At 38.1% G+C, this 25,799-nt stretch overlaps 1 protein-coding gene across 1 annotated transcript in view; it reads right to left on the bottom strand.

Annotated features, from left to right (window-relative positions):
• The window catches only part of KCNK2 (potassium channel, subfamily K, member 2), a 79,601-nt gene that overhangs the window by 44,216 nt on the left and 9,586 nt on the right, over positions 1-25,799 (bottom strand). Inside the window, exon 2 of the mRNA XM_009330196.1 lies at positions 19,805-19,922. Within this exon, the coding sequence (XP_009328471.1) occupies positions 19,805-19,922 (118 nt within the window). The remainder of the gene's footprint in view (positions 1-19,804; positions 19,923-25,799) is intronic.

The following is a 25,799-nucleotide window of genomic DNA, read 5'->3' as shown; positions in this document are numbered from 1 at the left end:
CCCTGCACATCTTAAAAAAATCTACTGCATATGACTAAGCCACTTGATGCTACCTCTTCTATCTTGAACAATAGCCTCCAGATGCTCATTTTCATATATCAGTAGAACTGGAAAAAAAAAATTATAAATCTAATGTCTGCAGTGGAGAAATACAATCTGTGTTCAACAGAAGCTGGCATAGAGCTTTTCAGTGCAGCCCTCTTCAGCTGAAAACTACATTGTGTGCCTCAGCTGTGTCGTACAACCCTGTACTCATAACCTCTTGGTAAACACTACAGAGTCCTAATAAACACCTAGTGCACAACCAGTCTTTCCTACAGCACTGCTATAATTTTCTGAACTGAGAATCTAGAAGCTACCACACAAACTAAACACTCAATTGAACAATTTAGGCTAGGAAATACAGGATTCCATATAAAAATATCCTCAAAACCAGAAGTTTTCTCCAGTCAGTATATCATCTTTGCACATGGCAGTAATTAACCAACAAAGAAACTAATTTATTTTCTTATTTGACATGAGTATTTTAGGATGCAGGCCTGCCTGTAACAATGGTGGAAGACTAGGAGAAACTGAGCAAGTGACATAAGAGTGAAGGAAGTTCAGATCAAAGTTTTAGGATTGGACAAAGAAAGTTGCACATTTCTTGAAGTGGCTAATGTTTCCCCTTTTACTATCTCACTCATTTTAACCCCTACCACTCTCAAGCTGATTTGAGAACAAAGATCTCCTTGCAAAATTGTTGTCACACACATGAAAAATTCAGAACTCAAAACTGGATAGATCCCCTGGCCTTTGGACAGTCATGTAATATAATTTATATTCTTAATTAATTTTAATGCAACTTCTTCCTGTAAGAGCTCCCTGATGAACAAAATCAGCTATTTAAAATTCCTCCATGTTGTTCATGCACAAAAAGAAAACCAGACACACTTCTAACTCCATTCCTCTTCTTCAGGGAAGCCGCATGAGTGTGTCCTTTTTTCCCCACTGTATTTGTAAGCAGGCACAAAGGACAGGCCTGGTCACCCGCCATCCCCTGATTTTACTATCCACGTAACTCTTTCTGGCTTCAGCTACCACTACCCCTGTGTTGCTTGTTACCTTCGAACATGAAGGAGGAAATTGCATCTTTTAGCCAAAGTGACATGAGATGTCCCAGCTGAGGAGGCTCAAAACAAAGGAGAACATGAACAGCAGAAAGAAAAAAGGCAGAAGGTTTTTTTTCACCCACAGTTACTGAATTAGCTTTCCTTTATTTCCTCCCACACTCCTTTCAAAACACCCCCTTCAGAGGAGGTTGACAAACTCTTGAGCCCCATAGAATTTAGCTCCATTAAAACCTCTCTGACCAGAAATGAGACTGGGATCCAGAGCTCAGCCGGAGGCTCTGACCGCAGTACCAATCCTCTGCAAAGTTCCTAAGACGGTATCTTATAAGAGCTGGATATATTTAGTTTTTCTACCAGAGATTACACCTGCATAAGCTAGAACACTGCTCAGGGCTCAAAAAATTCCTGAGAAATCCCTTAGAGATGTTACATAAAACTGCACTGTTCTCAAAGGGACTGATAATATGCATCCGAGATCACTCCTGCTATCGCTCAAACCAAAAATCTCCCTAGACAGTCAAGCCTACCTGGCAGGCAGGAGCTTCACAGAGAACAAAATTGCAGAGCACAAAGTGCCACAGACACCCTCCCACCAGGCAGGGAAGTATCAGGGCAAAGAGGAGAGGACCAAAGGTGTCACTACATCAACACCACGAGCTACTGGGGCACACAGGCTTGGTGCAGCCATTTGGCTGTGAAACCATGTGTTACCCCAGTTCACACTGGAACTGCAGACACCAGAGGTTTTAAATCAGTGTCTACTTATATACTGGTTGAGGGGATCGTTTGTATCTTTGCATCCCAGAGACAAATACGTTCAATGGACATTATACAGCAATTACCAAGGTGTATCAGCTACATGTGAAGTAACATTCAAAACAACACCCAGAAGGAGATCTTAGGTACACAATTTATATACGAGAGATCTGATTTCTCACAGCTGGTCAGCCTCTATCCCCTTTGCATTAATTTGAAGAGAAATCTCTACATGAGCAAAAAGTTGTTAACATACACTTACTTGTCTGGAGGTGGGAACAATAAGTGACTATTAAAAGGTAAAGCCATATACTGCTTGTAGAGAAGCCAACATGTGTATATATATATTTTTTTTTTTAAAAGACCTTGATGCAAATACATATGTGTAAACATATGCTCATACCTTTAAACATGCATTATTTGTGCAGTTAGAGAAGAAAGAAGTTTATTGTACACAGATTGTGTTATACTGTTCTTCCTACTGCATGGCTGAGCCATGGTGTTGTAGCCAAATACCAGGAAATCTTCTTTACATACAACAAGACATATCTTTCTGGAGGTCTTTCATTGTTCCAGTTATTTTAACCCCCGTTAGCTCTGAGCAAGCTGAGGTAAGCTATGGGAACACCTGTGGCTGCCCTACAACACAGCTACCAGGAACTAAATTGTTCCACTGTTAGAACAGGTAAGAGAAAATCTCCGAAAGCTCCCAGTGCAGAAGTACCTTACTAGGTTGGACTTGAAACCTTTCTGCATTGTCAGCTGGGACAGTGTATGCAGCACTTAAAGCAGCACAAAGGTCCGAACTCGGCATCTGCACACCAAGTCACCAGTTTTGAGTGGGACTTCAGTGGAAAGTGTCCAAAATACAGTAAGCGTGGGTAGCAACTGAGCCATTGGTGAAGTACACAATAGCTGATTGCTGAACTTACATGCTTTAAGGAGACTGAAAGCCAGTGAGTCGACAGAAACATACAATTTCTATGAAAAATAGGATTTTGGTATGTATATGAAAGGACAAGGATTGGCAGAGACAACTCAAAACAAACTCATCAGAATCTAATAAGTAAAAGAGAGAAAACTAGAATGGCATTGATTTGAAGAAATATTAAGGAATATATAGCCAAGTAACCTAGAGGTAGTTTCAGTAAAACTACCTTTACACTGGAGCCTGATGGTATTCCCCAGATTGAAGGAAAAAAATTTTAATACTATTTTTTTCGGTGTATTTAAATTAATTTGTATTAATATTACCAAAGAGTGCCTCACAGGAAGCACAAAATGTCATGACTACAGAAAGACTTCAGAAGCATATGCCTCTACCGCAGATTGAAAACAGAAGAGTGGAAAATTCTGGGGTTAGACATCACTGAACTCGCAAATACTGAATCCAGCTGTAACACCAGGCACATCTTGTCTTCTCCTAGCCTCAGAATCATCCCTTTTCCACAAGAGTTCTCCAAGGTCCTGACCCACAGAGAACCTCCTCATGCTCCTCAAGTCAGGCACAAGCACAGGTGTTTGTAGGCTCAGGACCTAGCATTTTAACTACACCACGTCACACATGCATTAGTTTTTAAATGTTCATGGTTGGATATGATCCCATCTGACTCATGTATAGATTTACTAGCTGTATGCATCAATACTGTCAAATGCTCTCAGATCTGCTTTTCTCTCCGGAATCTTCTTAGAAATTTCTTTGTGATTTAGTATTTAGCTATAGTGTTACTGATAGTGCCATATGCAATATATTATGTGACAGATTTATTACTAGGGGCTCACAACTGGACTAGCCCAAAAACTAGGTTTTTAAAATGCTTCAGGATAAACAGAAGCAGCCCCAAATGGTGCCACTTGCCGCCTCAAAGCCCCTTCCTCATTCAGATGCAGGCTGCAGCCTTCCCTGGCGAGGTGTTCTGTTAGTTCTGCAGTTATTTTTCCGGGTGAGTTCAGAGGGAGGACACATTGAAAAGCAGACGAGGAAGGTAGGTGTAGATGAACCTCAGATGAAAAGGATGTTAGAAAAAGATGGGGAGAGAAGGAGAGAGTGCTGGAGAAAGCAGCCAGCACAGGATGAGGAATGCCCACTTGGGCTTCCAGTCCACTCAGAGGAACATCCCAGCTTTGATGCTTATGGTAGGTGTCTCCTCTTTACAATTTCTCCAAGGCCGTATGCCAGGGAGAGGCATAACATCCCCAGAGCCAGAACACACTTCGCACTATTCTGTGTCCAGTGGTCCCTCATCAATAAAGCATTCACCATTCCAGCTGCTTTTTCAGCTTCTCCTGCTATGAATTTTTGGTGTTAGTTAATAAGCAGATCTCTGTGGGAGCATTTTCACAGAGGACCGCAGTTGAAGTTTCCATCCTCTCTCTGCGTGACTACTTAGCAACATGCTGTTCTAACAAGCATCTGGTAATCTTTCACATCTTCCAACAGCTTTCGATACTTCATTCCTCTAGCCCATCATTACAGACAGGTGCTTTAAGTAGAACACAAAAATTTATCTTTTGAAAAATCCTGAACCTTCTGGATGAGGATGAGAATGAAGTAGCTCTATCTTTACATCCAGCACATGAACCATCTTACAATTGCAGGAGTGCATGGCTAGCCAGTGGCAAGCTGCCATGACATATTTATTGCCCTTCTGAAATACATCACAGCATGTATCCTCAGCAAAGGCATACTGCTCACGGTTGCATGCATCCTGGCTGGCAGGGAACTCACACATGCCCAAGACTGGCAGGCTACTTTCATGATGGATAACATTATATATTCATATGTATGCACAGGCATTCACACATCTGTCAAACATAGGGTTCACAAAGCACCACGGTCTAAAGCTATCCACTCAAAAATGATGGGTTGGTTTCTCTCAAAGTCAAATACAAAACTTCTTGATGCTAATGAGAGCTGTCCCATCCTATCGTCAATCTCTGGTTTATTGCTAGTTCTAGGGGAAAGTCCTCATGTTTCTTTCCTTGATTCCCACCTCTATTGCCCTATCATGGCTGCAGAGCACAGGAGAGGACTTTTTTAGCCAGCCAGAACTTGGAGAAGGGATGTCTCTAATGTGGAAGCCAAAGTATTACAAATTATTTTCTTGATTGACAAATAATTTTGACTGCTTCATTATGTTTTATGAATCATATCTCTAAATTCATTTATTCTAAATCTGATCTCCTCTTTTCAGCATATTATGGAAAGAATTATTATTCCTAATTAGTCCCTGTAAGTTACCACTCAGAGAAATATTAGACAACCACTAAGGTTAAGGTGCTCTAACTATCAAACATAAAACATGGTGGGGGGAAAAAAAAATGAGTAGCACAGATGGGTCTTTACTCTTCCACTGTCAGTGCTGTACTTGATATTTGTATGATGATCCAGCAGCATATCATGGAAATCTCATTTTAAAAATTAAGTGAGAACAAGAAACATTTTTAAATGTTTTACTATGAGAGTGGAGACATGAGTCTCTCAATATCTGCAAGATGGTTCAAACATTTCATAGAGAGGCCTAATAATAGTTCTTTTATAATCAGGATGGTAGAAGAACATAAGTGGGATAAAATGCTAGAAAAGCGAAATGTCTTTGAGTAGAGTATCTGGTACAATTAGAAAAACAACAGTATTTTGGGTAAATGAGGCCTTCCTCAGCTATGCCCAAAAAGCTCATCTGTGCTTCCAGCTGTTTTGAGTGGCTCTAGTAAAAGATAGTGCCTTTCCTTACAAATCATACCTCTTCTTACAAAGAAGTAATTGCCCATTTTTGAATTCTAGTCATGTTATAGTCATTTTTCTCCATCATAAAATGCTGTGGCTTCATCAATATGTAGTAAGACTTGCTCATAAAAGAAGAAATCCCTACAAAACACATTCTTCCAAACTCTTAACAGATCACCAAGAACTACTGATCATATCCCACTACAATCTACTCCTTCATACAACCATTCCCAGGTTTATGAACTGCCTTCACTAGACTCATCCAAGAATTATTTTAATTTTAAAGATAACTTAAAATTTAATTTAAATTCATCTTTAAAATTCCCAATTTCTTTCCTGTCTATCTCTTCTTCCCTATTGTTGTAATTGATCACCAGGGGTGTTTAACTCTGTAAATCTCCCTAGTCTACAGGATCGAATATTTGCCATACTACATTATCATGTGGGTTCATCAAGCTCACTACCACTGGGGGCAATTGCCAGGGCTGGTTACTTCAAAGGATGGCAGAACATGGCATAACATAACACACCATGAAGGAACTATACTCCTGCCTTCTCTATGCATCATTATTTCAATGAAACAAAAAAGCTGGACTTAAGATATCAAATGATCATTTCTGTTATGAAATCGAGCTCCAAGACTAGGTATCTGCCACCTACAGTTCCTGCAACTACACCCTTTAAAATGGAGCATGATGCTTGGTCTCTGCAACACTCTCACGTTCCTTCATACCAAAAACATCTATTGCACAAAGTCCAAGACACACTGATACTGTACACTTGGACATGCAATTCAGGTTTCTCACTCCACCAGTGAAGCACTCCAAGCAAACATTTGTCTCTCCTGCAAATAAGTCAATGAAAATAAAAAGAAAGAAGGAAATGTTGGCATCTTACCCTGTACACTAACCCAAAGTCAACTGGTTTAGTAGAAGGATACAATTTTTTTTTCCTTTTTATGCCAGACCTACCAAAACCACTCTGCTGGTAATACTGCAGCTTCAGAGGCACCTATGAATCTCTACATTTAACAAGACATCTAGCAATGAAATCTTTAATTCTTGCATTTCAGGATCTTCACTCTTATCTAACACTATTTTGAGATTAATATTCTACTAGTAGCAGTTGCTCAGTTATAACGTGTGTGCATTTCTGATGGCACTGACTCATTCCTTCTCTAATTATTGCTGCAGAACCACACTGGTTACCACTCCTTTTACCCAATCATAAGAAAAGCATAGCTTGAAGATTGCAAGAAAAAAAACCACAGAGCAAAGAGTACAGAATAATGACTTCTCCAAGTCTTCACTGACCTGTAGCGGACGAAAGGGACTATCAATCAGTTTAGCTGAACAATCAAATCGATATGTCATATTTGTCTGTAGACAAGAAAATTCTGAACAATTTAACAGCAATGACTAATTAGCAGTCAAAAGTTTAGACAAGAGCATGCAATGCTTGCAAGTACAGATTTAAAAGCTATTTACTAGGATGAAAAATATATTAACAAGAATCTGTCATGTCATTACAAATTTATAGATGCCTCTTCACACAGATGATCTACAAACCATCTCACAGCAAAATAAGGTATTTCAGGCAAATGCAAACCTAATTACATTTTTATGTAGCCTAAGAAAATACCACTTCAGGGCTCGGCTGAAGCTCAATAACTCCCATAATGAGACACACACAAATTTAAAAATTTCTCAGTCTTGATGATCTATAATGGAGCAGTGAATCAGATAATGGATTCTTGTTCTGGTAAGCACATTTTCTCTGGCCAGTTCTTAACCAGACAGTAGAGAGACATATGGTCAGAGAAGTTCTTTCTCAGGCTGTTGAATTACACTTTCCAATTACACTGTCCAAAAAGTGGAGCAAGGTTTACAGCCCCTAATATATCTCCTTTCACATCCATCATCCTTTCTTATATCAGAGAAAGAATAGAGCAAATCAGAGAGCAAAAGTTTCTTTGCCTTCACCAGGAGCACTGCCATGGCTCTCAGTGCCCTAACACTTCTCAAATTCTAGCAAATATATTTTCCTGCACCCATTTCTCCAAGCAGCAATCATGGCTGTTTATCAGAAGCCCAAATTTATATTTTGCAAATAATCTGTGCTTTTCTGATCAGAGCGAAGTTTAGCAATCTGTGGTGCAATAAAAGCATGAACTGGTATCTCCAGGTCAGTTTGAAGAAGAGAAAAGGTTTAACCCAGCAACGATGCTGGAAGATTTTTAAAGCATTTGGTGACATCAGATGTGTTTCAGCATATTTATGTCCAAATCTAAGACTACATTCAGACTGCCAACACGACTTTAGAGTAGATGCCAACAATATATAATCAAAGACCTTTTTAAGCCATTAAAATTACCTACAGTTATTTCCTATAGAGTTTTCCTAAAGTTATTTCCTATAGAGAATGTTACCTACTTAAAAACCAAAGTTAGAGGCTCTAATAGCCTCTGACATTACTTTATCTTATTTAACTAAAAGATTACAGAATAAGATTAAAAGATCCACCGCTACACTGAAAAAAGTTTCAGTCTTTTTCAGTTAGTCTGTTGTGGGGTTTTTTTATTCAAATATCACATAAAATTAGATTATGTAAATTAGAAGTAGTACAGATTCTTAATCTGAGAGAACTTTGATGCAGGAATTTTTCTTGATTGCAGAGCTAGGAAATAAAAATTAGCAATTTTAACTATGTATTGTAAGATATGTCCCTAACATGTCATCAGTTAAACTGAGCAATACAGACACTTGGGATACTTGATCATATTGTTACTATTATGACCCAAAATACTTGCTTCAAAGAGTTTGTGATCTAAATAAACAAGACAGACAAAACAACACAACAGCAAAGAGATCAGAACAGTGGATGGCAAACACCATGCTGGTTCCACAATCATTTGTTTGCTGTGATGCACCACACCGCAAAACGCCTCAAAGACCTGTGAACCAAGGTCATCCATCCATCCATGTTTTCCCCGATGATAACTGGTTTGTGCCACACAACCCAAAGAACGCAGGTAAACTGAGCAAGTCGTTACTAATATATGATCCAATGATAGAATTTCAGAATGAAAGTCTGCAAAAATTACAGGTGAACAAATAATCCTCACTATGGCTAATCCTGGGGGTTGAAGAGGAAAAAAGACAACTAAAACGTTCTGAATTTGGACAAGAAGAAACAGCAACTGTAGACAAGAGGAGGGAATTTCCTTCCTATGCAGTCTCTTCAGGTGGTGAAAGTTTTCACAGGTTAACAAAATGCTAACATGCAATAAAAAGCGATTTGATCCTTCAAGTATTTATCTTTACCAAAAAGAAAACTTTCCTGAACTAAAATAAGTTGTACAACTAACCCCAGTGACAGAAAAGAGTTTACTTGTTAGCCCCACAAGTACCAAGCATCATCAATCCATTCTTGAGAAGTATTTAATTCAGATTATATGCCTGGAGAAAGGAACTGAGATGAAAAATCTATACAGCAAAAGGTGATGACAGCAAGGAAGCAATTATTCAGAAGTTACAGTTGGAGCCTGGCTATCCGAAACAAGAGAGGACCCCGGAGCAATGTACCCGATTCTTCCATTTGGTTACAATTTCAGGCATCCTCATGACATTCTGGCAGATAAGAAACACCACCAATACTTTCAAATAATGTCATCCTTAACCATTTATAGTCTTAACGCCGGATACCAGCACTTAAACATCTGTTTTATAGAAAAGAATAACAAGTTCTGTGGAATGAAAAAAAAATGTAGTTACACTCAAAGCATTAAAAAAAAACCCCAACCACCTTTACCTTGATGGATTTTGTAAAGTATTTGAATTCTCAAGATTGGAATTCTTTTTCCTACTCAGACTGCTTGATACGTTCCACCTATTCATCTAAACAACATTAAATTAATACTTCCGTACCCACAGTATCTGAGCATACTGAATTACTAATTTCAGACAGACAACTGGTTTGAGTAAGGATCCCTGCAGGTAAGGGAGACCAACTGGGACCACAATTACCATCAAATTCCTGTCCAACAAGTGAGGCTTGAATTTACACAGTTTGCATCGTTGCTATGAACCATCCACAGTAAAGATGTCCAAATGAAGTAATGTCTTTTCTTTAATTATACTTGGCTTTCTCTAGGCTCTGGTTACTGGTCCAGCAAAACACATCAGAATCCCACACAAGTGCAGAAAAGCACATCTCTAGTAAAGCCACAACAGTAAAACTATCTGCAGATTTGTCCCCACGGAATCAAAAAACCAAAAACTTAGATGCTAATCTCTTATTAACATCAAGGAGTATTTCTAATTACTTCTCTTAAAAAAAAAAAAAATAATCAATTTGAGACTGACTTAGCTAGAATAGGATGACTTTCAGAAAGTAAATTAACTAGAAGGAAAAAGGTGTTATTCTTCCTGATCCTGCTGCGCAAGTCCAGACTAAAATTTTAACCATTAGTACTCAATATAAGAACACCTTCAGAAAGAGAGCAACTCATCGTATGTTTAACAGGCTAATAGTTGTACTACCACACATCTTGTCCTTCCTTTAGCTTACATCCCATTTTTTTTCACACCGGGAAAAGCATCTAACTATTCATTGGTGAAACCCAGCATGACCAGGAAAGGGTAGATAATGCACACATAGGGCTTTTCTGCACTGTGACCTAAAATTTGCATCCCGCTAGTCCTTTTTAGCATCTATCTTACTATTAACTTGCAAGTAACAGGTGTCTTTTGTAAATGAAAAATGAAAGTCCTTCCAAATGAAAAATTGAAGTCATCAGAATGTAACTTTTGTACTCAATGATTACACTTGCATTAGCAGTTCAGATCAGTTTTTATCCTCTTTATCTTAAGCACTGCATACGCAGATTATACACGTTACTGTAGAAATAAACTTGTATCCCTGAAAAAAAAGGATTTCTAACCCACGCTGAGATGTGAGCTAGAACTTTGCTTGCAGTCATACCGACTGAGGCAGATCTTGCAAAAAAGGATGACACCAGAGGGTGAGATTTTCCAAAGCATCAGAGGATTCAATACAGCAAAAGACTCGCAGAAAAAAGTTAATGGATTTTGTTAATTTCCCCTTCGCCTGTATTTCTACCCAGATTCCCTTTTAGTTTCTCAGTTTTTTTAATGGAACCAAGCTGCTGGCAATATTGAGAAATCTGTAAAATAAAGAGAGCTCTCAGTGTATTAAAAAAACACTTTTATAAAATGCTAATGGATATTCTCATGCGCTGTAGTGATACTTTAATGCTATTTTATTCCATAATGCTGGTAGCACAACACATCAGATTTTATACTGGCAGTTCACTTTTTCAAGAAATCTTTAAGTCCTTCTAGGCTATCAGTATAACTTCCTTTCCATATTTTTGACCCAAAAAAAAAAAAAAGAAAAAAATAGTTATCTTTCAAATATCATTGAAATAGAACCCATCAGTTTTTAATTCCAGCTGTCAGGGATGGTACAGCCCAGTTTGAGTGATAGGGGGCTAAGAGTCTATCCTGGCCCACCAAGCCTTTTCTTCAGCAGATCCTAGGTCTCCAATTCAGTACCCCACTGGAATACCCAGGCCCAGCTATTCCCCATGAGCACTAGCCCCTGCCCTGCTCCAACCAGTCAGAGTGCCAAGGGTCATTCCTTTTTTAGATGTACAGTTGATGTGTACATTGAGCAAAGCCTCAATACAACACAAGCAATCTTCTTCAGATCTTAGTTTCCAGGAAGAGAAACCACCTCATCCTACATTCAGGTCAATGTGACAGGCAAACAGAGTGGGACTTAACGTTAGGCAGCTTCTCACCTGGTATAAAGCAATATGCTATTTGGCCAGGTTTGTCAAACTGCTCAACAAGAGATCTTCAAGTCTTCAGAACCCAGAACTTGTGCTAAAGGCACCTAAAACATGCCTTACTTTCTAAAGTGAACAGTAGGCAGGAACTCCAGCTGAGATAGTCAGCTTCACTTTCAAAGGAGGTTACAGCCCACCATGCTACTCTGACAATGTTAGTCTCAAAAAAAAAAAAAAAAAAAAAATCTGGCACTGATTATGTCTGCCGTTCCCTTTTTAAAAGCTGGTCCTGTTTAGCAGCTCAACTAAACAGTAAGTGCAAACAGCTGTGAATAAAGCAGTACATAATGGTAAATGGTAAACAGCTTAACACGGTCAAAAGGGAACTTACCAACAGATCTTCCTGATGGGATATACACACTACATACAGGTGCTTTTATTTTGACCTCTAAACCCTACACACTCAGTGACTCCAATTTTGTTACTTCTTGTTTAGTAGAAACAAAGCACAAAGCATTCACTTTTTTCTGTATTTTCCAAAATCTTGTGCCTCTGTTTGCTTATAGGATTTGAGGTTCTCATGGTTGGCTGCACCGCTCCTGATGCAATTACAAAAATAAACAAAAAGGGAAGCAGGAAATAATTTCATTCATCCTAGCATTCTGCAAACAGTGTAACCATATTCAGCAATTCTTCCTGGCAGCCTTTCCTTTATTGATAACAACGAGCTTTCGTAACCTGGAAATTAAAATGGACATGATCGGGAGGCTCAGAAACCCTATACTGATCAGCCAGTGATGAGAAATCTGAATAAAGAAAACAAAATCCAGTTCCATTAGCACACTAGCATTAACAGAGTAAGCTGTGAAAATTTCAGTGCTCATTTGCAGTGTAAATTGGGGACTGTGCCACAACTGACGAACTGACATTTTCACTCCACAGCAAGACCCCAGCAGAACTGCGTTAAGTGTAGTCTGTTGTTTAGGAAATTACAGAAGGTACAAAAGAGTGATGGAAAGCTGCATACCTGGCAATTTGTTTTAACGCAACTTTTTACTGATTTTGAGGAAAAGGAAGATTAAAAGGTCAGAATGTACAAGCACATCAAACTGCAAAAATGGTACGACCTCCTCCTTGCTTGGCAAGATCCAACAATAAATAGACACCACACCAAAATAAAACCAGCAGTGCTGCCTAGCAGGAAGCTTATCAATGAAATTAAAAAGGCTTTTCTGACAAAACCAATTTTTAATGAAATCACATCAATGTTGAAAAACATTCCAGGTGGTCAGAAAAATATTCCAGAATATAAACACAGTTGGAAACTCAGTGTTACAAGAAACGTAAGTAGTTGGCAGTGCTCTAAACCAGCATTAAAAGACCAAAAATGTGTAAAAAAGGCTCAGTGCAAAAAAGGTACAAAAAGTGATATGAAATGTCACCGATGCCACCACCTTCCCTAAAGAGACAACATCCCTTTATACCATCCATTGACAAGTTTCTCGTCCAGAATTCAGAACCTATCAGGTCAACAAAAACTCCCCTGTACATTCACACTACTGAGAGGCTATATCATCCTAAGCTTTTCTAATATAGCTAATAATTTAAAGTAACAATGTCACCAAAAATACCAGATCCTTTCTGTTATGAATATGGCCCACAGAACGTGCAAGTGCTTGCGATTTACCACATACCCGCATGTCAGATACCTGTGTATCAAAATGGGGCTGGTAGAAAAAACAGCACTTCTCTCTGTAATTAAAGCTGTGTATCATTCCATAAACTTGCACTTCTTCAATTTCAGAGTGACCCTTAGTGTTGTTGAGTATTCTAGCATGTGCAGGAAAAAAAGTGGTCCTCTCCTTCTCTTAGTCTGAGTCGTTTTCGTCAGTGAGGCTCAATTTCTTTTCTCTGATTTGCTCATTCAATTTAATTCAATTTTTCTGATATACAAGCCCGCAATGTCTCTAACTGAGCTCTTCGTCTAATATAATTTCCTTTCAGCTCTTCACCATGGTCCTTCCTCCACCACGGTTCCAGGTTCCCTAGCTCCCAGCAGTTTTATCCTAATTATTACTTCTGAAGCTTGTACGGTCCAAGTGTTATTTCCTCAGCATTCGAGTCAGATGAGCCCTCTTTCTTGCTGCCTGAACAAATGCAGGAGAAAATTGAGGGCATAGTGGTAATACACTCTCTACTCACCGTTCCTGGGAGAAATAATTACAGAGGAAATCTTGTTTAGTCGCTACTGTCCTGGGAGAGAGTATGCTCAGTTCAGATGAAATATTTGGAGAATTTCATTGCCAAATCTTAACAGGTCTCCCCAGAGCACGAGTGAACCACTATTTGTCAACAGCCAATAACTAGGTCAAATTCAGACACTTTTTCACAGGAGCAACAAAAGAAGCAAAGGACATAAATTAGAATGGAACAAATAGAGACTAAAAAGCTATTTTAGCTCTAACATCTTCTATTAAGAACAGCAGCATGGGGTTGTGAAGGTAAGCACAACGCTAATCTAGAGGAAAGACTGATTTCTGAAGAGATCTCAGGGGGATTTTTTTTAAACAACATAGTTCTTTCTGTTGACATTTTATCAGATGAGATACACATATTTAACACACTTTGAGAGTCGGTATGAAATCACGGTGAGACAGCAGGAGTTTTCGGCAGAGTCCTCTGCAGAGTAAGAGATAGAAGGAGCATTTCCACCTCATTGCCCAACAACCTCTTTAGCACGTCTCTCACTACCACATTTTCACAGACGGTAAATCTTAACCGCTTTTTTTCTGCATTGCTCTGCAGCTCGTCTTATCAACTGGTTATACTCAGCTTTGCCACACACATACCCCTGCTAGAAGCTATATGAAATCTGGATGCATGCATCCAGGCTACTAGTGGAGGATAAGATCCATGACCTTGCCTTAATGAAACTTTACCTGTTGCTTTGGAAAGGGACCCAAAGAAGATTATTTCAAGTTGAGGAGCCTTGAAAGAAACAGGTCCTCAGAAGCCATATACTCCAATGTCCACCATGTAGTCAAGTTCATTTAAGTCATAGTCCCAAATGCAGATTTGAATACTGATATGATGGAGAAAATCACATATCGGAATATTTTTCAGGCAAATGTATTTTATGTTTTTTACTTTTAGGAGTTTTTCACCAACCCCCTCCTCAATCATCTCAGCATTTGCACTTCGCTCTCTTTTGCTTGCTTCTTCTCTCTTCCCTTTCAAATACACAAACAGAAATCCCAGCATTTATATTCTGATAAGCAAATTGGAGTAAACTTTTCAAATGAAATTTTTATGCTCATCCTCGATAGCTCTGTTTCTTTGGTGGCACAAACAAACAAAAAAAGAAAACCGTTCTAACATAAGTATGTGATGCTTCTTACTTTTCTGAACTAAGGGAACAAGTTTTTCAACATCATTTGCAATTTTGTATCTTTATGATTATCTGACATAATAGGTAACACATTTGATTATCAACAATATTTGTCTTTTTATAACATCAAACATATTTTGTATATTTTAGTTATCAACACATTATCCTGGTACTTTGTATTTCAAAAATGCAGTGAAATGGTGCCAGAAGGGACAGATTTAGCAGCAGGATTTTATTATTGTTTCAAATCAATAAGCAATGTAATAAGACCTTTTAAAATACCCTGCCTTCACAAGAAAAGCTTGTGTTCAGGCAGCGGGAAAATGGCAGAAAGAAATATTCCTTACAGTGAAATTGCATTTGAAGGTATATAACTAATTGCAACTCTAAAAGTGACAAATCAAGTTCAGATTTCTAGTCAAAAAATATTAATCTTTTTTTCAGAATCTTAGCTGCTTGCTATTCACAACTGTTCCCTAAAACATAAACATTTACAATTTGTTTCTTTTCTAAAAAAAGATTCACATTGCTTTGCACCCTTTAATAGCAGTTGCTAGGCTTTTGGACCCCAAAAACATAACCATATTACCATAGCTAGCTGCATGAAGCTAAGTTAAAGACTTGAGTCGTGAGTGAACTTCTCAAGAGGTTCAGTTTCCAGTGCATATGAGAAGTTCAGGTTCAAAAATCAAGGGCTGGTGAAAAAAAGTGGAAAAGGACAAAAAGAAATTATGTGTTCTTCCTTTTTAGATTTGTAGACACAGTTATTAGCAACTATTGGATTTGGACATCAGTATGGCTGCAAAGTATCCTTGAGTGCCAAGGTATTAACGGAGCTCTGCGAGCTCACCCCCATGTAGACCTGGCTCTGTTTGAAAGAATGCGCTCTGGCAAACCACAGCTACCAGTGAGGTTCCTGGTACTCCCAACATGCTCACAACTGCTGTTCAAGATATTCCATCTTCAAGGAGTCTGAATAAGTGCCCTTTCCACTATATGTCTACTTGCAGTGCTTGAAAAAGTCATTATAGACCGGCTGGAATAACAGCAGAAATAATACAGCTATTTTAGATGAAGATCCATAGGAGTCTAGTAGAGGCTTTCATGATATGGTTTCTGATATTACAGTTGACATTACATTTTTTATGTGCTGAGACAGCAGTCATTTGGGAAAACAACTGCTAAGCTCAATGTCTACTTTGTTTTTTCGTATTTCTAGACACAGGTCTCAAGCTTGCAGTAAAAGAGGTCTCCTTTCCTACCCTGCTGCCAATATAAAACCTTCTCAGGCCCTAAAATATAAGTTGTATGGGGGAAGCAGGGTGTGCACAGGTTGTGTCTGTATGCCCATTTCTGAGTTAAGCTACCTATTGAAGGAAATGATCTAGAGGATAAAAAATATGCACAGCACCAACAATGAGCTCTCAGAATGAAAATAGGTGACATAAAGATTATTTTCTCCTCTTCCTCAGCACTATCTCCAGCTTTATGATTGAGTTACCATTTTTTCCTGCTTTTCTTCTCAACTTTCTTTTTCCTTTTCTTTGGACATGTGGTCTTAGAACAGGACTGACTGGATAATGACATTTTCAGGTAGAAAAATAGAGTATCTATCTATCTTTTGCACTTTGCAGCATGCACAGTATCCCAGGGAACAATGCAACAATATTTTTCATAGACAACTTTTGCATTCCCATTTCATCTTGTTACCCTTTTCCCTCTTAGGGACTGTCTGAAACTGCTCCATACGCACAGAGTAATCATGTAGTTTCACATTTCTTTGTTAAGATGAGGCGTATTTGTTCTAGAAACATATCCAAAAGCGAGAACACCTAACTAAGCAAGCCAAACCTATAACCAGTGAGGTCCCTTCCTGAAACAAGTTTTATGCTGTTGCACATTAGTAAATGCAAAGCCAAAACCAACTCACTCAGACATGGAAAAAAAAGCTACAAAGGATCTTTTGCAAATAAAGTCTTGTGAAATTGTTTGACCCTGACCTCTCAACTAAATCCACTTCTTAGGAAAGATCTAGTAGCAGTTTGACGGATTATGTTCTATTAAAACTGAGTTTATTAATTTTATAATATGCACTGTGGCATTTATTGGATAACATGAAGGATTGTAAGAGAATTAAAAAACCTGTTAAATAAACATCAAGCCATGCTTTCTCTAGTGTTACCTCTGCTTCTGTTAGCTGGCTTTGAAGCTCAATAGATTTGCACGTCCCCATCACAGAGCCTTTCAGCAGCCTACAGGAGACCCAGAAGAGTAAGAAACTACAGATAATTCTGGACTGCTGCCAATAGCCACCAAAATACACAGTCGATATTTTTCACTTAAATGTTCATCACTACTGTGATACAATAACAGTAACTGTAAACCAATAACTTATTGCTTAGGGAAGTGCTAAAGGCTTTATTTATTATCCCCTCTCCCCAGGAACCGAATACTTGTGGGATCCAAGTGCTACTGTCATTAAAGAAAGGTTTGGGAAACATTATCCATAAATAAACTCTTGGTTCCATTTGAATTTCTTAGATTCCGAGATATCACCAGGAGGAGTGTGGGCTAAATGATAAGGTAAAATTATAGTAATAAGAGGTTTGGAAAGTTAGAGAATCTGCTGCAACACTGGGAAGCTATCATTTTCTCTAAATGGTAGTAATCTTTTTTTCTTCTATTCAAGCACTTCTTAAGGTATAAGAATACAGTCTAAGGTACACAGTCTAGAGGACGTAATATTTATAAATGTTATTCATATTCATAAAATCACTTTTACAAATTATTTCTGTAAAGTTGTTTTATGAATTTATAAGGTCCTGTCTTTGTCTATAGAGAATATCTGTAGTGTTTGGCTGAAACCTACAGCAACTGTCTGGAGATGCTCATAAACTGCATTTTTATCCTCTTGAGAAATTAAAATATCAAGTTACATGATAACCATATGCCCCCTAATTGAAAGGAATGCCTTAATTTTCACAAGGTTACTCATATATGAAAAGATACTGCTCTGAACACAAAATCACTTGATGGCACGTAATAATATAAAAAATAAGGGAAAGAACACCCAATTTTTACGCTTGTCACCATTTTCCCAGGAAAGTCACAATTCCAAGGGCTCTTCATGACAGCTCCGCCTGCTGTCACTCTGCAAGCCCTGTGAACCATCGGGAAGATGGTTCATAGCAGTAAGACAATGCCAACCACACTATGGCTTTCATGTAGGCATGCTGTCCTCAGGTCCTAAGAAACAAAGCTCAAAACTGCAACTGACTGGGAGCTTCCCATCAGAAAGGGTCTCTGATGAAAAACACAGTTAGTCCAAAGCCAAAATATTTTATGGAAGTTTTTTTTCCCCTAGATTTTCTCAGTTTTCTATCACAAAACCTGAAATAAGTATTTACAGTTGCCTACTCTGACCTGATTCTGACGACTCTGGTTTGCAGAAATCACCTGAAATATTAATTTTCAAATGTATTTCCTATTGGGTTATCTTGCCTCTTGGGGACAGCGGATCTGTGGCCTGGATGCTTTTGCAGATCCCTCTCTCTCCTCTAAGCAGGACTCACACATGTTTCAGTTGAATCAGGTCAATAAATTAAATCAGGAAACATTTTTATTTAGAAAAGCCTTAGTTTTACTTAGAAACAAAATAGTGAAACAAAATGTTCCACTGCTTTAAAAAAATTTTTGAATCATTTAATTCCTTGAACACTTTTCATTTGGAACTGAAACAAATAGTAAGCACTTTCTACAGGACCATGGATACTTACTTACAACATAAAGTTTTGTGCTGTCAGAAGAGGATAACATAAGACTGATCATAAAGCTATCCTTTCAAGGTTCTTGCTTTTCGTGGTTATAATCTGTGAAAATTACATTTTTCAATACTTGGTTTTTTACTACGTTGTGGACCTACTACTGTAAAATCATTAAGTTTGTTACGAACCTCGGGGTGGTAAAAGTTTCACTCAGTTTTCACTAAACCTGTGTTTCAGTTATTCTAGATGTGAAAAAATATTACACATAAGCATGACTTCTATATAGACATGTATGTACTCAAACACACAAAAAATATAGTACTCATGCACTTCCACATAAAGAAAGAACAAAGGTACATATAACACTTGAAAAGAACATCCCCTTCCATCACAATATGCTTATACATATTACGGAAGGATAATTATTGTAACAGTGCTACAATTCCATATACATTACTCTCATAATGTAAGTCTTAAATTTTTCTCATTTGATTTCTTCTTCAAATTTCCAGCCACCTTTGTGGATGCCCCTTCTATGATCTGTGAGCTACCCTACATCTTTGAACTGTATACCATGTGCGCTATATTGTAGTCAAAGGGAAGAAACCGAAAGATCAAACGCTGCTCCTATTCACACCTGCTCAGAGGGACAGTGGCTCTCAAATGCAGAAAGGATCCAGAAAACTCCCTGGGCTTGTGAGCACGGATAAATCACCCTACAGCTTTGGACTTCTCTGAGTGCAACAGAAACCTCAAAGTAAGCCTTTGAATGTAAATCTGCCTGTCAATACAACACTCATGAGTGATTAAATTAAGCTGAACTGAATCTTTACAATGTTCTCATCTTTTGCAGAATTTAGAGAAAACAACAATACAGAATGGGATTATACAGACTTGAAATTCCATACATCTCAGTCAAGGTTTAATGCACATGTGCTTTAAATCATGCCCTATTTAACACTTGTGATTACACAGTTGACCAGATTCCCCCCAGAAAATGTTTCCACAACCTCTTCTAGTCACCTCGCAGAAATATACAGCAACATTTTTCTTCTACAGAAGAATCATTTACTCAGCTAGGGATCCTTACAGACAGCTATAATTTCTGTCCCTGCAGCTAAAAAGTAACTCTCTACTTTAAACCAGAAGATTTGGAAGATTTACCATCAACAAATATATGTACACACTGGAAATCAAAAGAGTTTCAGCTCATTTACTATGAAAAGATAATAAGCTGTGTCCTACCTATGGTGGTAATAACAGTGCCAGCAAAGAAGAAGGAACTTCCCAAGTCCCAGTGACTGATCTGAGTAGTTGTGTTTCCTAAAGGTATGATTCCTGCATTTATTGCTGCCACTACTTGCTGCAAGTTTAAAAAGATTTTTGTCAATATTCATGAAACAATGGTATTAACATACAATACACAGTAAATTGATTAAATCACTTATTTCATCCAAGCAATAAACCAGAAAAGGATCAGCATTGCTCTGCTCAAGTTTTATCATTCAGTCAGGCTACAATTTAATCTTCAGCAGACACCCCAAGCACTTCAGCACGCAGCCGAGCTGTGAACTCCAGACCATTAAGGAGGATGCAAAATCCACAATATCAGTAAGAGCATCACTTTAGCTAGATGGCAAACACAATTATTTTTACTGCTGCAACTAGTTGGTGAAGAAAAATATGCATTAGATAAAGATTCACAATGAGAGTTTCCAAAAATATTCCTCTATTGAGTTAGGCAAGCAAATGTACTTCTTAAAACACAGTCATTTTAAAACTCCAAGAAAAAATGCCCATGCATTGTTTTGGATCAAATGAATTCCAAATAATTAAAACACTTTTGTAGAACAGATAATTCAATAATTAAAGGTTAACAATTACACTTACGGTTATAAAACTTTCACTATATTAATAAAAAATTCAGAGTCAAATATCAAACATGTATCTCTAAGTTTATACAACTGTATACTTCATAAGTGTCGTTCTTGAAAAATTCAGTTCTAGCAGCTAAAACGAACAAGCTTGCCACTAGTGACATTTTCATAGTCTCAAGAAATATGAAACATTTCCTATTTCAGCAGTCACCTACTGTAAATTCTTATCACAAAAAGTATTCCTGTTGAGTTATATCTCTATTGCAGATATATACCAGTATTTGAGTTAAACAGTACACATCAAGAAAAAATATTTTTAAACTTGCAATAAATATTTTAAGGAATGTAAGTTATCATTTCATTCCAAAACTTTAAAACAGGACTTATTTCATAATCATGATCCTTAGAATAATAATTGGTGTTTAACAAAAGAACAACAGAGGAAGCAATACTGCAAAGCTAAAATGAACATTTTAACTAACTAATAGTTTCTGCTTGGCAGGCTGGCCAACCATGATTATGCACATAAAGATATTCAGCAATAGGGCAGACCAGAATGGTTTTCTGTGTGGGCAGACTTTGCAGAGGAACGGTGTTGTGCAGTAGCAAAAATTTTTTCAATCCCAAAATACATTGATGATTTGCAAATGAAAACATCTTTGTTTCTAAACAGTGCCCATGGAAGTCAGTTGATCTGGACAGAAATGACAAAATACCAACACTGCATTAACCAGGCCATCGGTATTTCATGACGGGATCTGAACTTCATTCCACCATTTCCAGTTTACCATTTTCAAAGCTCAGATGCACAAAGTAGCCATTTTAAAGTCCACAGCTGCATCTCCACAGCCACAGGGATCTTGCTGCCACACCTAAGCCATTTTCAACATCCAGGGTTGTCAACAGAAGGCCAGCTGGGGTATCTTTACATAGACTTTACACTGTTGTCTTCTCTACCTTCAACTCCTTTCATTTTAACTTTCTTTTTAAAACACCAGAAAGGCAGACATCAAAGATGTGGAATTTTCAGTCCTACTGAGGAAGGAGAACTTTGTGGATGCCCCTTTTCCCTTTCCCCATGGGGAAAGGGAAGGGGAAGAGAGTTTAATTTTCCTTCGGGTTGGAAGAATAAAGCTTCTTCCATGTTTGTACATCACGTACAACTTGGCAATAGTAAATACAGCAGCACTGATGCTGACAGGTGTTTACATTACTGTAGGAAGGGACATACAGACTAAACAGCATGTGAAAACCATCCCTTGTATTGATTTTATAATTTACACAATACAGATATTCCTTTGACTTATAAACCCCGGTGTGCTGCATTATAAAGCCTACTGAATACATTTTGAGTAGTTTCATTTCAGTGGACTAAGAACTTTCACCACAAGTCCTTGTACCTGCAAATGGGAACATGCTTTCCAGTGAGGACATCCTATGGTAAAGCACTGGATCAATATAATTTTATGGGACCGTTCATGTTTTATTACAATTTATTGTACTGGATGAACGCACTACCCAGAGCAACGCACCTGCTTAGGCAGTCTGGCAAGACCAAGTTTTATACAGATCCAGATGTAAAAGGTTTTCAGAGCTTTATGTCATCACTACACATTTTCGAAGCCGTACTACCTCAACGTCTTTTATGTGAAAGGTGTGCCAATATAAACTGCTCGAAGATCCATTGCAGCTATGTATTTCTTAATTGCACTATATCGTACTTACAGACTTCCAGGAAAAAAGATACAACTTAACCCAAAACTACTCTGTTGGGTGAGACCTAACAAAACACAACAGATGGCAACAAAAGACAATTAGCTGCTATTATTACGTCTCTGATTTTTGCCAACTGCTAATTAGGAAAAGAATCAGGGCAAGCGGGCAAGTGATGCTTTCTCTTCATACATCCTCCTAGCTTCTAACTAAGCACAGTTTTAGGGACTTTCTGAGTGGGAGGCTGCATCTGCATCATGGTGTTCGGATAGGTTTGGGTGGATCATTTTACCATGAATTTATCTAACTACTTTTGGAGCTCACTTGTATTTTGGGAGCCAAGTCATTCTGTGGCAGTAAGTTCTGCAATTTACTTGTGGATCGCTTAAAAAGCATTTCCCTTTTGAGATTTTTATGTGCTTCAAAGTAATTGTGTAAGTTCTTATGAGAAACACTTGAATAGCAAGTTCTTATTTGTCTCCTTCAAGAAATTAATGATCTTATAGACCCATTAGCTGCCTCTTTTTTCTGAATTAAAGCCTCTTTCTTATTAAATAATATATTTAGCTATTTAAATAAATCTGTTGAATATTGTATACAAGTAATTTTTTATTGCCAGTATTTCTCATTGACTTTCTTTGTACCTTTACTGATTTACCTTATCGATTGTTTTAAACATAGTTTTAGTCATAAAGGGCCAGATGATGCCTTCTCCATCAGCGGGTTATTAAGTTTCCAAACACACACTATTATGCTTTCTCCTGCACTGTTCCCATGTTTGGGAGGAGCCAGCCTTAAACACTAACAAAGCTGCTGCATGATATTCCTTCAGAGTCTTCTCTAAGAGTCTTCCTTACTAACAAGGATGACCGTCAGGTAAGGTTGCTGGTTTACTGAGATCAATACTACTATCTCATAATGTCTTTGAATGCTGCCTGCAGATTTTTCGGGAGGGGTAACTGCATTTTCAGTTCTCTGGATCAGAGGACATCTTTTCTTCTTAGTTTGGTCAGTGCCTATGAGCAGATCCTCATCTAAGACTATTCCCAAGCATAATTTTAAAAGAAAATAATATATAGCATAACTCCTAACATATGTACATTTCAGGGTACTAATTTCAGGGTAGCATCTTCTTTCTGACTACGTCCACTGCACAAACTTACCTGGAATATTGGATATTAGCATTTCCTTAGCCCGGAATAAAAACCCGGGCTCATGCAGCAGGTTTCCACTAACTTCACTAAGGGCCAGGATCTCACCCTCAGTGTTCAAAAAGCATGCTATTCATTGTCAGTGGTGATAGATTCCATTTTCTCTGCCACTTTATTCTTGGTCTTCAGCCTTTTTTCTTGACTGATGCCTTACTACTAGAGCAAGCACAGCCACTTCATTTGTCACAGTCATGCTTTCCTTCCTTCGTAACTTCTGTCACCTGAGCCCTTCAGCTTGCCCTAACTTACACAATAGTGATAGTAACTCTGTGCATTTTGAGTCTCAAAACAGTTAGAATCATGAAAACTATATAATCTGTACATTTATCACATGTTGCAGCTTGTAAACACTTTGTGTGATCTTAACATGGGAATTTCTTGACTTTCAAAAAATTACTTACAGTATTAAAGTTTACTGACCGCCTCAGTGGCAATTTTTCTAGTTTTTCTTATTTTTATTCCATATACAAACTAAATTCTGACTTAAAAACCAGATTCACTTCAGTACTACGGAACCAGTCAGCATTAGAATAGGGATTGGACAGTTTCAATTCTTAAACTATGTAGATTATTTCACTTGCCTTACCTTCTTCCAGAGCATTTGTCTACTAGTTCTTTAAGATGAGGTGACTGAGGACTGAGCAGAGGAGGGGTCACCCAGCACATGGCACCCAATCAAGGCCTCTGTGTGCAATGATTTTAAGAATAATATTATATGGCTACAGTAAAAGTAATAGGTTTTTCACCATTTGCTCCTCTTTAATTGTCTTTCTTTATAATTGTGAAAATGTGAGGTTTTTTAAAAAGAACTGAGATAAAATTTTCAAATATCTAAAAATTTTAGGAACTTAATTCCCATTTTTTAAGTTACGTGGATTCTTAGGCTAGCTCCGTACTGTACCTTAGGACAGGCATGAGTTGTGTCTACGTGCAAGTCCTAACTTGTACTACATGCGAGCTACCTGGCTTTACACCCGTCTTTGGGAATAAGCTTTAGCGGAGCACCAGAGAAAAGAGGCAGAGATGCTTGAGCCCAGAGTGGATAGGCCAGGCATGACCTGCCTTACTTTCAAAAACAGGACCCGAGCTCCATTGACACATAAGCAGTGCATTCAGGCTGTACTTTTTTGCTTTAAATCAGAACACTGGGAAAAGGAGAATGATAATATAAAATCTCATTTTAATTGAATGTCAGCTTTTCATTTCCTATATAATTTAGAAGCACTTTCTGCTAAATACATTGCGCAGTTTTGTATTCTCACGTCCCTGCATTCATACAGATATCTGTCCATAGAGGCCACGCTGAGCTACCTTTGCAGATTAAGACACAGAATTTTGTGACTTTTTTCTGTCAAAATGAGAGATAAAACAGCCTTTCAAACAGCACAGTCATTTTGTGAAAACAGAAGACAATGCTCCTAGGTCAGGGATTTCAGCCTCTGGTCCTCTGACCCTGCAAGGAGTCAATGGAGGTGACGGACAAAAGCCAGCCTGTTGGCAGCAGAGCTACATTCAGTAAGCAGGGGTCCACAGGACCACAGGAGCCATACAGAGAGGTTATAAACTGAGAAGGCTAGCCTCTGGTAGTCTACCACTGCCTCATACAGGGATCAGGCAGAAATGAGTATGTGCCAAGCCAGTCGTCCTAATAGTCACCTCCTTGTTCCACACCAGGCTCTTAATACGTGCTTTTGTACCATCTTCCAGTCACTCCACTTTTATGAAATGATGTAACACAACACTTCATTACTCTCAGCTTTTCTATCCAAAGACTAAAATAGAAGCACCTTAAATTATGCTTCTGATAAAATACAGAGCGTGCAGTCTTTCATTACCCAGCTTGTCAGGACCTAGCTCGTGCTTCCTGGCAATCATTTAACAAGCAATGTCAAAAAGTCAGATATGCCTCAAAGTTTCTGGAAACTCATTTCTCGGCCTGGATTTCCTCCTTCGCTGCCCTGCTGCCATTTGACAAGAGCAATCTCTCACTCTCCAGTATAATGATAAATCTCATATGGCCCAGCTACTGCATGAGTCCTGCGTTTTTATTTCAGCTTTGGTTTACAAAGAATGGAAATCCTAGTTCTTTGTTCAGAGGCACACTAGGATGCTTTTAGCACTTAGCAAACAACTCTCCAACCTCCAAAAGCACATGCTTTTGAGCCTTGCTGTTGAAAGAGATTGCAATGATGTTTGTATTATAATTCTGTGACTCCATGTTTTTCTTTTTAGTTTGCATAACATATGACTGTAATCTGCACTGGAGACTAGTACCCAACACGTTGAAGAATTGAAGAACTCTTTTCACCCTATGTTCACAATCTACTTGAACTAAAAACATGTAGAAACATATTGAAATACATTTCTATTTCTAAATATGCATTACAAACAGACTACGTATGTAAATTTTGTGTGTGTGCATACATATATATATGCACG

The sequence above is a fragment of the Pygoscelis adeliae genome, unplaced genomic scaffold (assembly GCF_000699105.1).
Source record: "Pygoscelis adeliae isolate BGI_AS28 unplaced genomic scaffold, ASM69910v1 Scaffold308, whole genome shotgun sequence".
NCBI classification, from domain to species: Eukaryota; Metazoa; Chordata; class Aves; order Sphenisciformes; family Spheniscidae; genus Pygoscelis; species Pygoscelis adeliae.
The sequence above is the reverse complement of the archived record's forward strand: the minus strand, read 5'-3'. Positions and strand labels throughout refer to the sequence as shown.